The sequence below is a fragment of the Lethenteron reissneri genome, chromosome 25 (assembly GCF_015708825.2).
Source record: "Lethenteron reissneri isolate LAM-NWPU_2019-01 chromosome 25, ASM1570882v1, whole genome shotgun sequence".
NCBI classification, from domain to species: Eukaryota; Metazoa; Chordata; class Hyperoartia; order Petromyzontiformes; family Petromyzontidae; genus Lethenteron; species Lethenteron reissneri.
Window position 1 is genome coordinate 16,904,169 of NC_083803.1, and position 14,563 is coordinate 16,918,731.

A 14,563-nucleotide genomic window follows, 5' to 3' on the forward strand; every position below is an offset into this window, starting at 1 on the left:
GCCGCATAGAGGGGGCTAAACGGGTACGACATGGACTGGAGAAAAATTGGGAGAATATGGAGCTGAGTAAACTTGCCAAAGACTGGTACCAGCCGTGTCAAGATCGGCCTTTGTGGAGGAGGCTCGTGAAGGACGCTACTGGGCGCCCTCCAACAACAACAACGGAGGGCGGAGGAGCGACGCTCGCAACAACGAGTGGCACGCCGGGTGGCTAAAATAAAACAAGTTGGCACAGTAGGGGGTTACAGCTGGTGCATCTACCAGTCATCTCGGTCAGCGAACCCATGGCACCTGGGTCTGTCCCGTGACCTGTCGGCGAGCCTTTGACACTTCGTGGCCTCAAAGTGCACCTAGCCTGGCACAGGCGCTGTGGTGACATCCACTGTCACTTAGTGGCAAATGGCGGGTATTGGTGGAGATATACAGCTGTAACAAGGTAGATTAACGTGAGTGGTCCGTGCCTTGTCTGTATGTATGTTCAACTTCTATTGCACCGTAGCCAAAATTTCTTATCGGAGGTGCGATTTTTGTTGCATGGTGCAGTAACTTGAACATGATAGCCAGCAGTTGAAATAGGTAGCCAGTGTGAATCTCGAGCGGGGGAGTTGCGTGTCCACAACGCACGCATCCTAGGCGAGAAATGAATTGTAGATTTAACAAACGAGGAATCGAGGAAATGGGCGTGGCAAGAACCTCGCTCTGACGAGTTTGAACGAGACCGCCTTGGTTCTAATGGACGGATCGCAGACGTCGGATCCCCTGCCTTCAATAAATTCAACGCCGGACACGACCACAGACTGGTGTAGTGCAATCTGTGCTGAAACTTGGCCAAACAGGGGGCAATCCTGATTGCAAACAAAACGATGATGATGAACAGAAATGCTATTCATAATCAACGTTTTTGGGTTTAGATCGCGTTTATTTATAAATGTGTCGTAACCCTCCACCACCCGACACGGCCAATCAGTAAAAAAGTGTCACGTTGACAAAGACAAATAGTTCACTGCTTTAGCCCACCGGTGTGAAGCCACAACATTTACAATTTGAGTACGACGTTTCGCTGGTAATTGCAACCAGCATCATCGGGCAATTCGCCAGAACCATTCTGGCGAATAAACCCAAAAACGTTGATTATGAATAACATTGGTCGCGAAAGCCTACGTGTTAAACAGAAATGCTATGTTGGCATACGCCTCCCTTTTGTACGGCGTGTTTACAGAGATAACAGAATTTATTTGTTTTGCAACGGCAACTAAAGTTCTGATTTTGAGGTCCGAGGTGGTTTAGCTATTCGGCAGCTTTGGTTGAGCAGGAAACGGATTGTAAATGAACTCGTAAGCAACAGATTTGTATGCTCATAAAATCTATCGATGAAATGGATGTCGCCACTTTGTTTCGTGAATTAATGATCGTGTTGTTAATGAGTAGTGCATTGCAAGTGGGGGTGAAGGTTTTGAAAGCAAATTGACTGACAACCGCAAAGACCCGTGAAAGAGAAATGTAAAGGGATGGAACCTTGACATTATTCGCAAAAATGCAAAACTGATTGGAGAAAAGAAATCTGAGTCACAAATTATTGAAGATGTCATCGCGCGACGGGAGCGTGGAGGCGGCAAATGGGGGCTGATGATTGGCAATTTACAATGGTCGCCCGTGGGGAGAGAGATGGAACCCTAACTCAGGGGAGAGGATCTGAACATACGTGTAGATTCTCCCCGATCAGAAAATGCACGTGGCTCTCGGTCCGTCCCACATATCGATGTTGACACCTGCAAGCCGCCACGCTGCTGCTCCCAGAGATGCAGTGTGATTTTGTTTACGTGGAGCTTTTAAGTCCCCACAACTTTTCACGTCGACGTTCAACAGAGGTCTGTGTAAATCTCCGAATTCGTCGCGTGGTTTTGATCGGTAGTACATGTTCATTACGGATTCCAGACTTTCAGAATCCTACCGAGAGTGTCGAGCAATGTATTGAATGGTCGAGGCCAGGCTTGATGTCCACTACAGTCACCGAGACTCGTTGTCACCGAACGCGCGTGAAGACTAACGCAACGCCTGCAATGAAATCGTGCGTTTTGTGTGGTTTTTTTAAACCTATTGTTCAGCACCGCCTTAAGTCAAGTGGCCAGAAACGAACAGAGCCATCAGAGTTGCGATGGGTAACCGTTTACGCACTTCCTGATTTTTGGGCAAGGTTATTTATACTCAACGAGACGACGGAGCGTTGCGCTGTGCGGTGCTCGTACACGTTGTGGATGAGACGCAGCAGTCCTTTATCGGCACGTGGCAATTTTCCCCCCTCCCCGCCCCTCCTTGCGATTTTAATTCGTTGACCTTATTCAATTCAAGAACCTGTTCACTTCAAGTTGTCATTCTAGCACCTCGAGTAACTGCAGGGGTAACACCAATCCATCGCATTCAACATGATGCAAATTGAAAATAATTGATTCTGTGCACGCACTGTGTAGACCGGTTCACGGTTCCGTGGCTGACACGCTGATATAAAATGAACTGCAGTAGCTCGCGAGAAAGTAAATCGGCAGTCGGTAACGCCTCCTTCCCGCATTCGTCCCTCCACATTTTCACTGCCATCGGCCACACGGACTTCTCGGCGTGAATTCGTTCGTCAGCATTGGTTCAACGCAAGCGAACACTGGACTGGTTTTGACATTCAGTCAGGGGCGGTTTCTTCATTAGGGCGATTGGGCGACGCACCACCAATGTCATTCAACCACAGAGTCACGCTAGCCGTCACTGCAGCCTCTGGATATAGTCCAATCAGCGTCATGTCACGTTCTGTGGAGTACCGCCTCTTTTTGGGCGATTTCACTCCGGCTGAGAATCGCCCCGAGTGGCCCCATAGACTTACATTGAAAGAGGGGGGCGCTCCAATGCATTCTCTATGGCTTCCGGGAGGGCAAGCCCTAACGTGCTTACGTCATCATACGTGCTTACGTCATCATACGTGCTTACGTCATCATACGTAAGCACGTTTCATCCAACAATATAATTTATCGCCACCTAGTGGAATCTTCTTCTTGGTTCTTTCGGTAAAGTCACGTAGAAGGGAAGTAATACAATAATAAAAATAAAACATAATAAAATTATTCTCACGACGTTTCGGCCACAACGTTCCACTCACTGACATGGTGCAGTGTGCAGAGTAATGTATGGTGTCGTAATTGTATAGTAAATATATAGCAGTGTGATACACATTAGGGTGGGTAGAATAATACATAGTGTTATATTAAAATGGATAAGGCAGCAACTGCAGCAGCAGCAGCAACTGCAGCAGCAGCAGAAACTGCAGCAGCAGCAACTGCAGCTCCCTTTGATGCTGTTAATCCTGCATAATGCACATGCATATGCAGTACTAATCACATTCCTGCATTTCCCATAAATATGCTAAATTCCTCTTGATATGCAAATTCATTTGTCAAGGCGCCCAGCTTATATATGCTCCAAGCTCGTGTGCTGTTTCATTCAGACTCTGTCGCCTCGACGGACCTGGTTTTCACCTGAGGACGGCTGCTTGCGTTGTGGCCGAAACGTCGTGAGAATAATTTTATTATGTTTTATTTTTATTATTTTATTACTTCCCTTCTACGTGACTTTACCGAAAGAACCAAGAAGATGAATCCCTGCAGTCACGAAAGTTTTAAATCAAAATCTAGTGGAATCTTTAATAAAATAAACTTGAGTGGTTTCTTTTAATAGTGAGTATAGAAACAAACAAGATGTATTGTAAGAGTCACTTTATTTTTCATTAATATTAAAGAAGTGAAGTTGCCTTTACATGCTTAAGCTGTTAATTTATCCATTGCATGGGTGGACCTTATCCTTATCAATCATCCAGACATTTGCCCCCCCTGAGAGATTTTGCAGGAGCCGCCACTGCATTCAGTGTCTCTATCGGTAGAATTTATGGGCGCAGGACCTCCTCGCTAAGATGTGGGTCATAGTTCGCTGCTAAAACTAAATTCGTAATGCACGAGAATCTTGAACACCATCGTGCAAGAATGTCAAGATAAACGGACGGACAATCTGCAAATCCTCTTGGAAGAGAATCCGTGCTGTACCCCGCTGCCTTCGTTTCTCTAGCGCTGATGTTCGCACGCACCAGCCTGTCCTTTATAAGGTTAAGCCAACCTAGCCCAGGTTCAGAACGCACGCGCTGCTTATGTTGAGCATCCCGATCTGAAATCTAAACCCAGGTGGCCAGGATCGTGGCGCAGCGCGATCATTAACCACGCTGCTGCTCCCACCGCGTAATTACGCACAGACGCATGGGGACGGGCACGCGTGCGTGTAGGGCACAAATGGTGTTGTGCGTCCGCAATAATAAATAAAAACTACGAGCGGAGTGGAATGAAGGCGGAGATTGATGTTGGCGCGTGACATTTACTGCTACGTGAACGCCCATCTGCCGAATGTGAAACAGTGAAACAAGTGCAGGGGAGAACGAGCAGCATGCAGGCGCCGATGACGTGTGTGTAATTGGGGATTGAGCAATTAACGATATGGGCGTTATGGTCGTGTGACGGAGTTGACTTGTGTCGAACTTATTTATGTTTGTGTGGTTTTTTTCTCGGCCGTTTTTTTCTGGAGCGCTTTCTGCGTCGTGCGAAGCGGTGAGGACACTGCCAATGGGAACTCGTAGTGATGAGTGTACCACCTTGTGTCGGAGGACAGCTGCAGACATGTTAGTGCCTGCTAAAGCCTCTTGTCCACTTGGTGGAATAAATGCCGTCAAGTGGATGGAGGTGGGGGAGGTGATTTGATAAACTGGGCCACCACCACGCCGGGAGGTGGAATCGAACCGGTCGACCTCTGGTTTGCGAGTCTGGTGTGCTCCCCGTTCCACCGTGGCAGCTCTCGCAATGCACAGTTGTTGGTGTTGGGGCCGAGACCATCGGCTTGCCACATATAGGTGCGTAGATTAACCGCAGGTGGTGGCCACCCCAGGTTCAATGCAGGGTCTGGCTCGGAGCTGCGGACACGGCCGTTTTTACGAGTCTCCCACTGCCACCATTTATATTTGTTGTTTACGTGCCTCGGCCTGCAGTCGTGACGGGGTACCCGGCGCAGTAATTTCTATCAATAACAATTGACTGCGGTTCACACGTGACGCGCCCGTTGCCTTTTTACGTAGGCGAGGGTTTAAGTATATCGCAACATATTCCAGCCATTACCGGTCCAATTACCGCCACGCTTGGACATTCCGCCATTTATTACACTTGCCATAAAACCCCGTAGCAATTGCGACGGCCGTGTCTTTGGTCCGGAGCAGCTTAATTGTGCCCACTTTATTTACACCGGGGGGGGGGGGGGGGGCAATGTAAACTTTGACTGCTCGAGGTGAGCAGCGGTGTGATGTCCCTCCTCGCGAGCTTCGGCTCGACTTTAAAAAGGATGCATTCCAAAAGCGCAGATCGCTTTTGTAGATAAGCGTCTAGGCTGGCTGACGTGAGTTGGAAGATTAGTGTGGGGGGGGAGGGGGGGGGACGTTTTGGTCACCCCAAGCGTAGCACTTCAAAAATGTCAGCGCATTACCGTGTTGAGGCGTTGTGGGAGTGGTGTCACCCAGTGCTGTGACAACTCTCCTCCCAGCTCGTGTCAAGACAGCCTGGGACATGGCCGAGGTGCGTCTTCCTTTTTAAATCGCCGCTCGCCTGTCCAAACATTTAAGTTCTACGACGTAAAAATTCCATCTCTGCTCTGACATCGCTGTGTTTGCATTTCCTCTCTTATGAGCTGACTTTGTCCGCTGCTCTGGTTTTTACTTGTTAACGTTCCGCATTTACGTGTAATAAATCCATATTTAGATTATTTAAAATGTATTCTTACAATTAATGCATTGAATCGTGCTCGTAGAAAATAAGTCTTCATACAACATATGCAAATCATATGCAAATCGCACACCATTGCAGCGTTTGGGATGCCGAATTGAACGCAACTTTACAAACGAGACCTGAGAAACGGTACCAACTCAACCATTAACGATAAGACGCATAATCAATCCTTGAGTGCAATCGTAACCCCAAAGCTTGCCGATCGAACTCGCAGATGGGGTGGGGGGGGGATGAGTGGTGGATGCCCTCCCCCAACCTTATCAAGCGTGCCCAGTCTCCCGGACCGCCCTCGTGCCAGAGCCGCCCCAGGCTCGCTGTCGACGAGCACCACCGTTGTTGTTACACGCGGGTGGCGATGGTTGGGTGGCACGGTGGGGGGGGGGGGGGGGCTGCCAAAGTGGTTTTGCGTTGACTTGACCGGTCGGGCTCGTGTGCGAAAAGTAAATCCTCAACGATGCCCCCCCCCCCCTCCCATTATCTCGCCGTTTGCCCCCCCCCCCCCCCCGTCTCGTTTGAACCGCGGCCGCTCGCTCCCCTGAGCCCCCTGGACATCCTGTAATCGTTGCCGGGGCGCTCGCAGCTTTGATTTTTCGTTTGTGCCGGGTTGGGATGATGTGCCGCCGCTGCCGCCAAATTGGACCTCTGAGGCTCTTTTAAAGAGCAGATAGTGAATGCAATCGCAAATTACACACGGTGTCCGTCTCGGAGGCAGCGGCGTTCACGCCGCTCTTGCATCCTTCGCCCCGCTTTGTTTGCGTTTTTATTTATTTATCTTGATGTTGTCGTCTCCGTTGTTTTGTTACGTTGCCGTGCTTTGGTTTTTATACTCCCCCCGCCCCCCATAATCGCTACGTCTCCATTTTTCGGGGGCCCGCTCGCAAGTCCCTGCGTCGTCGCGGATGCCCGCTGAATTATTAATTGAGCAATTTTAATAAGTTCTGGTCGGGTGACCAGTGGTTATGAGGGCTCAGAGAGGAGGCTCTCGCCGCTCAATTAAATTTCGCCCAACGTTTATGAACGAATTCCAACTTACGGCTCCGCCATTTGCGGCCAATGAGTTTATTTTATTTTTTTAAAGTCTGCAACTGCAACACAAACTAAAGATTATGGATGTTGCACTTAGTGGGTGATGGAGGATAATTGGCACAAATGTCCCCCCACCTCTCAAGGAAGTCTTTTAAAATAATTATGGAAATAGCACCGTTCGTTCCGACATAACGATTTCATTAACGGTGACTCCCAAGTGGTATTAGGTTCTAGGGGGGGTGGTGGTAGTTATCCTTAGCGCTGTGGGTAATTTTAAGCATGCCCACGTGTTTAGTGATGTGCAATAATTCCATTGCATCGTGCATCTGAAGTGCCGTTGCCCATGTTTTCTCGCGCACGGGCGACGCTTGCACTCTCGGCACGTGGTGCGTGTTACGCCGCATTATTTGCTGATGCTGCTTTGCTAAGTGTTTGGTTTAGTCTTTAAGTAATTTTTTTCCACGTACTGTGGGGCCCATTGGGCTATTGGTGGGAACACGCGTCGGTACTCCAAGGCGGAATAATCGACAAACATTACCAAAGACATGGCAGAAAGGAAACCTAATATACATTTTTTAGGAATCTAATTTCATCCCCCAAGTCGTGATAGTTGATCAAAAATCGTTGGCGGGATTAATCGCGGCGCGACTGGAATGCCCACAGTCAACCACAACCCCATTCCCTAACTTGACCACTCCACTTAACATTCACCCTAACCCCCACTTGAACCCTGTGTACAGATCAAGAGCTGGTACAAGTCTAAGGAGACGTGGGACGGCAAGTTCTCGTCCATCGCGTCCACGTACGAGGAGTGCCGAGCCGAGTGCGTGGGCCTCTATCTGAGCCTCGACCTCGGCGTGCTGCGGTGAGTCGCGCACGCACGGAGAACGGGAGCGATGTTCGTATGTATTAACCGTCGGGCACCTTTTTCAGTTCACACACGAATAACTGACGAGGCGGGAGCCTGAACAAATACTGTGCAGCCAAGGAGATAAAAACTTTAGTTAACGGGCGAGCAGAAAAACGGTGAGCGTGGCATTATTCAAGAATGCACCAAACCCTGTGCGTGGCAGAGAATGTATCTTCAGCCAGTGGGCAGCCTCACCTTCCGGAGCCCCGCGCTTGATCGAAAACTCGTGTTTTATATTTTATTTACTTTTTGTTTAAATTTATTTTTTGCAATCCCCAGCACGATGGGACAGTTTAAGAGGATTTATGCTCAGGACTTTGTCGGAATCCCCTGCCACGCCATGGTGGGACAAACTGCTTACGCAGCTCTGTCCTTTAGTTTTCTGTTCCATTTTTTTCCCTCCTCCACCTTTTTTTTTTAACACCGGGCCATCTCGCCGCGGTCCAGCGAGCATTGGTAATTGGCTTTCCCCGGCAGCCGTGGGGGTGAGATAAAGTCGCCGCGAGCCGGCTCCCGCACTCGTAAATCGCCCGATAACGCCGAGCCAACGGCGCGAGCGCGGCGCAGGACGCTCCGCGGGGCGGGGAGCCGGGGGGACGGGTGGGCGCCGGGTGGCGTCGCTCTGACGATGACCGTGGGAAGATGTGGGAGATGAGACCGAGGCGTGGGCATTTGCTGGGGTCTCAGCGAGAGGGCGTTGGTTGAAGAGGGGCCTTTTTTGAGAGGCGGTGGCTGTCTGTGCGTTTCTCGAGGCGGCGCGGTCGTGGGCGGGCCCTTGGGAGGGCGGGGGGGGGAACGGGGAGGGACGTTGGAGCGCGAGCAGACGTGGCGCGGATGAGAACCCCTGGACCTGCTTTCCCCTCTTGCAATGCAAGCGATTGTTAGAACGCAAGTTTGTGAGCGTTTCTGTTTTCCTTGTCCTTCCCTCCACGTCGCGTCCGCCTGCCATCTTCCCGCACCACCGTCTCCGTTACAGCTGCCTTCACGTGGTGGGCCCATGATTTAAGCGTTGCTTATTGGCCGCTTTGGCCTGGCAATGATCATAACTCTTATGAATGGTTGCCTGGGCCCAGGCATTAAATGATGCTCATAAATAGTGCTGTTAAGTTTTGAAGCCCGAATTGGGTTTTTTAATTATGCGCTGTGATTCAGTGGCAGCCTTCGCTGTGCCTCATCAGCACCGCAATTCCACGGCTGGTGAGCACAAAAGGAAGAGTCGTCCGTGGGTGGGAACAAAAAAGGGGCAAAACCTCACTGATCCGTCGCGTATGGCTTTCCTCGCGCTCGCTGCTGCAGCTGCTGTTTAGAATGTTTAATTAAAGTTTTCTGCCCGACTGGGCCACGTAATGAATAAATATGAATAAGTGAAGGGGTGAAATGGTTCACGGTGGCTGCACCACTCATTCGTCGTAAGCGCCCGTGATGGGAGCCCTCCGCATGCGTTGGCAACTGGGCCACCAGTACGAGCCGTGGTGTCTTGCCTGAGCGCAGTGGACATCGGAGAAGCATTGCCCGCTTGAATGGTTGATTGATTTGAAACGTCGCTGGCTCCACGTTGGTTGGCGTCCCCGCCGATGAACCACTGTGCACTCGGCCGACAGTTTAGTTACCGCTGCTGCCTCGAGTGTACTGTGAGCATGAACGCGAGCATCTGCTGTCAAGTGAGCGTTCAAGGCGCCCATGTGACCGTCCACAAGAGTGGACGACGGTTTTCCAGTGCCCCCAACCCTAATCGCAAATTCCCAAAACTGAACGGCTCGTTTGTAATGAGAGAGTTCACCAGCACTCTAAAGTAAAATTAACCACGGAGCCCGCCTGCTCCATCCAGTAGCACCCATGCCCTGTACCCGTCACGCTCCGCTTGCCCCACCGAACCAGCTCGGCCACCTGGAGAAACCCCATGCATGGTCGTCGCCCAGCCCCCGATGGTCGCCCACTCTGACCTCGTTCGCTAAAGTGGAGACGGTGCGCAGCAAACTTCCTGAGGACCCGAGTTGCACAAGTGTGCACCTTGTTTTATTTGTTTGATTTTTTTTAACGTTGAGAAATCGTTACGGTGTCCACTACCCCCCACCATAGCCCCGTTAGGCTGCACATCCCTCGGGGAGCCTCGTGCGAGCCAGGGTACATCTGATGGAGCGTGCTCACAGCGCTCGGCTGAGTCGAAAGTAAATAAATTGCCCCATTGCAGATACCCTGTTGAAGTCACGGTGGTGGCCGTAGGGGATGGCTTAGGCAAAGCATGCAGGGCAGGCGGGCGCGACTTAATAATAGCGGCTGGAGCATGTAAACCAATACATTTCGCCTCGATTCTTTTTTTTGCCTGTTACTGGTGTGGGAGACACTGCCACTCTGAACAATCGCACTGCGGACAATTGGCAGCTCCAACCCTATCCGTGACCTCGGCACGAAAGGTGCACGGTTACATCACGCCCACCAACACAGCCGTTACTGGGTCCTACGGGCCCACCAAAGCCAATTTTTCTGATAGGCAGCGGCGCCAGGTATTTATCATGGCGGAGGAGCGCATTCGCCGCGGCGCGTGGCGGCGACCAACCACTGGGCACCCCCGACCTCTGCAGCCCGTTAACCTCTCAGGCACAGGACCATTGCGCTATGACCTGGGGTGCCAATTAGGCCAGAGGTGGCGGGGAGTTGCTCAAACGAGCAGTGCGCTGGGGCCCGCCTGCAACTCGCCGCTCCGAATTCGGCAGTGAGAATTACGAGGTGTCCCGAAAAGTTACGTCTCGATTTTATTTCGCCCACCAATACAAAACTTTTATTTATTCAATCATGGGAACGTCGTGAATGTTTGACCGTTTTTCAACATTCTTGGTGCTTTTCTACGCGCATGCGTGCGTGCCAACGTAGAACCAGGCCCATCTTTCCATCCTGGTCAAAGGATGCATCCGTGTCAATGGTACCCTTTTGCGAGCACCATTTTCAAGGAGCCAAACATCCTTCAAGAGACCAAACGGATAAATATCTAGGGGTGCCAGATCTTGGCTTAAACGATGGATGGGGGCAGCTTCACCCATGACTTGTTGCTCATTTTACCAACCCCAAAATGGATGATGATGAAGATGGACTCGGGACCTCGCGATTTGGCAGCTGTGCATATTTTTCCTAGCTAAATAGTAGAGTAATCGCTGTAATGTTTCTGTTTTTAAAATGTATTATTAACAATCCAGGTCATCGACAATTAATATAAAAAAACCTGTAAGAACAATCTTGTTTAATGCTGACAAAATGTGGGTTTTCATTTCCGCAGCTTATTGTGCAGAGCCTTGACAGCCAACCGAGGTATTTGTTGCATGTGGCTTCAGGGTAACCATGTGACCTGTGATGCAGCGGTGTAGGTGACCGCATGCCCATCTCAAACGGGGCATTATGGGTAGAGGCAGCCTCGCACGTGAGCATACAGTATGGCATTAATTCTATTCAATGTCGGTAAATCTTTTTGTTATAATTTGCCGTAGCCGAGTTATTTTTATATATATTTATACACAACACCTGCAGTGATTTTTGTTTAGAGAACATTGCTTTGTCCCAGATTAGCGAACAGGCACACGGTTAAGAGACGTGCTCAAAAACATGCTGGCAAAAGCCAGAATATCTTTCCCACTCGGACATAAAACCGCACGCCGTGGCATCCCCTCCTTGAGTGATGGCCCCCCTCCTCCAGCCCCCCCCCACACACCCATCTCCCTCTCGCCCTCCACCCCCAAGGTCCATTCAGCCGACCTATGTTGTTCTCCAGGATGGTCGTACGCCCCCTGGATTGCCATCAATCGGTGCACAGCGTAAACAAACATCTTGGCTATGTAAATTATCCAAACTAATCTTGAGCTAATCAGCGTTATCCCCTCGCCGCCGCGTCTCCATTTAATTAGCCCTCTAGCGCATCACCAGCTCTCGCCTTGTGACCGTCACTTCTGGGAGCTCGTATTTTTACGGCAAATATGTGGAGGGGAGGGGAGAGGGAGACGTTGAGAAAAATGTGATAGTTATGAAATATCAACTCGATAGCAATTTGCTATTCAATTAGGAGGACTGTCTCGATGGGGTTGTGCAGGCGGCAGAAAACCGTGTGCGGCGCACTCCGGGCCGTTCCGGGGCCCGGGTTGCGCTGCTCACTCCGCCGCATGGCACGCGACGCTGACACTCCGGCGCATGGCACGCGACGCTGACACTCCGGCGCTCGCGTGGAGCGTCACCTGGCGTGAGCGCTCGTCCCGTTACAATGGTCGCCGAGATAACGATTGCATGGCGACGGTGAGTCTCCATTGGCCGCATCCATGAGAGGGGGGTGTGCAGCTGGTGGTTTCCTTGACGGATTTGTAAGGCGTCTATCGGTGTGTTAGGTTGTGGCCAAATCTTAACGGGCCTTTGCCTGGGCAATGAGCCGGCTGGATCTGGACTGCCGGCTCAATGGACGGTGTTGGTGATGACACATCATGGGTTCCATCTTCCAAATTTTCACTTAATCCGAAAAGCGTAATATGAATAATTTATTTGACAATGTTATGAATTAAAACCGCTCTGTTTAGAAATGTGCGCGAGCCGTTTGGCAGTTTAATGCAGGAGTTGTTAACGCTGGTGGTGTATTAGTTTGTTTTATATTTAATTTGCCATCATCACTCGAATGTGTTCCTATTAAGTGGATGGGGGGGGGGGGGTTGAAGGCTCTTGTAATTGCCGCTTTAATCCCCAAGTAATCCATCCCCTGAAATTGGTCTCCTGTGAAATACCCTCTTGGCGTAAATGTACATGCTATGCGCACGTTAAAAGCAAACGTCTAGTTTGCGAAACTACGGTTTGTGGTTTGTCGGGTTCACCGTTTCATCTTTATTATATTAAGAACTGCATAATTAGACGTTCTAAAGTTAAGAAGATACAAGTATTATGAGGTCCTGATTTCTGTTTTTGTAATAGCCCGACTAATTTATGATCTAATTTGTCATTGCATACCACGGCACCATGCCCCGCGTGGCTGCCCCCTCCCCACACTATTGTGGCCACGGCCGTGGAAATCCCTCGAGCGCCCCAGGCCTTAAGCGCAACCCCGTCGGGGTTTCTCGCCGTGCGTCGCCCGAGGGCTGTTCCTGCGATGAGCGTGAACGTTGTCCGAGTGCCGCCCGCCGCCGCCTTCGGCACCAAAAATTACTGCCGTTGGAACAAATGTAATAAAGTAATTCCTGAAGCTTTTTCTTGTCAATCCATTGTCATATTTCCATCAAGAGCCCGAGACATTCATTGGGTTATCCATTTTCTCTGGGTGGTCCTTGGGAGCCATAGCTATATTACGTTTTCATTATTCAGCTGCGAGTCGTTTTTCAAATCTGTGATTTACGCCGAGGCAGCGGCGCTCTATGGCCTTACCGCGGTAACGGGCGTCGCGGTGATGAACGTAATCCAGGGTTTCGGAGGCAACTCCCCAACCTGCTGGGCTGTTAGGTGGCAGTACAGCAAGTGGGTTTACAAACGCGAGCACTCTGTGTAATGGTGTTATCACCCCCTACGCGTGGGTGTTTTCTCTAGGTACTGTGCGGTCCGTGTTTCCACATCATATCAGTAATAGGTAGAGATTGAAAACCCTCCTTTAGGCACACGGGAGCGTTGGCTTTTCAATGTCAAGTTAATTTGGCGAAGAGCGCTGGGACCTGAGGTTGACGCACCGCAGTACGTTTTCCGTGTCCCTCCCAACACGCATCTCGGTTTGTTTTTAGAGAACCTGCGTTGTTGTGACTTTGGCTTTGCTCATGTTTCGAGCGCAACTTTACAGCCCTCCTTTCTCAATCGGTGCTGCCACGTCTTACATTTCGTTTCCATTGTTATAATTGTCTCCATTTTTCTCAAATGGTTTGTATTTTTCAGATTTTTATGTGCATTGCTTTTGTAGTAGTCCAATTTGCACAGTCTTGAAATGCCATTGATAATTATCTTTGACGAGAGCATGTATCTGTGCCCGGCTCCATTTCTGGTGTGTTTAGTTACTTCTTGCAATCCTGAGTGTCTGTTCCATCATTGTCAATTGTTTGGATAATTTCTAAAATATATTTTAAAATTTACAATACAATTTGCATTTATATATGCTTCACGGGAAACGCAACAATCTCGTTAGCCATATGCCCACTTAAGACCCTTAAGTGTTTACCCAGACAAGGGCAGCTGCAGACGTCACCCACACGAACTTCACGAGGAGGTGAATTCCAGACATGAGGAGTAGAAGCAGAGGAGCGACCGCCCGTGGAAGCCAAAGAAGGCATTCGGTTTCCAGTCAAATGCCACTTAGCAGTCTCCAAAGGATAGCCACGTTACATAATATTATTTGACCATTAATCTTCCAGAATATGATTGGTATATACAGAATCGTGGGAATGAGGGCTATCGCATGGCATTCATGTTATATTTTAATAAAGTAGTTGTGTGCAGTGGTCTTTCAGTTCACTGCTAGATGAAGCCTTCCCCCCCCCCCCCTTCCACTGTCAGTCATATGGGTTTGGCCATACTTGACCACGCAACCCCCACCGTGGGCTTGGCGCAAACCGACAACTTGTCGTGCGAGAGTTCGAGCCTCCTGCCGGCCCAGCGGGCAGGCAGAGGAGCGTGCGTCGCTGCGGATTTCCACGGGGCCGGCTTAACGAGCGCTCTCCACCGGAGCCTTCCGCTGCCTGTCGACCCCGTGTGACCCCCGCTGCAGCACCGTCATGGTGGTGTTTGGGGGGGGGGGGACGCGTGCCGTCGCTGCTCCTCCACCCAACCGTCCGGAAAA

At 50.3% G+C, this 14,563-nt stretch overlaps 1 protein-coding gene across 1 annotated transcript in view; it reads left to right on the forward strand.

The window, feature by feature from the left end:
- DPP3 (dipeptidyl peptidase 3) overlaps positions 1–14,563 on the forward strand; it is a 74,117-nt gene that overhangs the window by 39,403 nt on the left and 20,151 nt on the right. Inside the window, exon 14 of the mRNA XM_061559550.1 lies at positions 7,619–7,743. Within this exon, the coding sequence (XP_061415534.1) occupies positions 7,619–7,743 (125 nt within the window). The remainder of the gene's footprint in view (positions 1–7,618; positions 7,744–14,563) is intronic.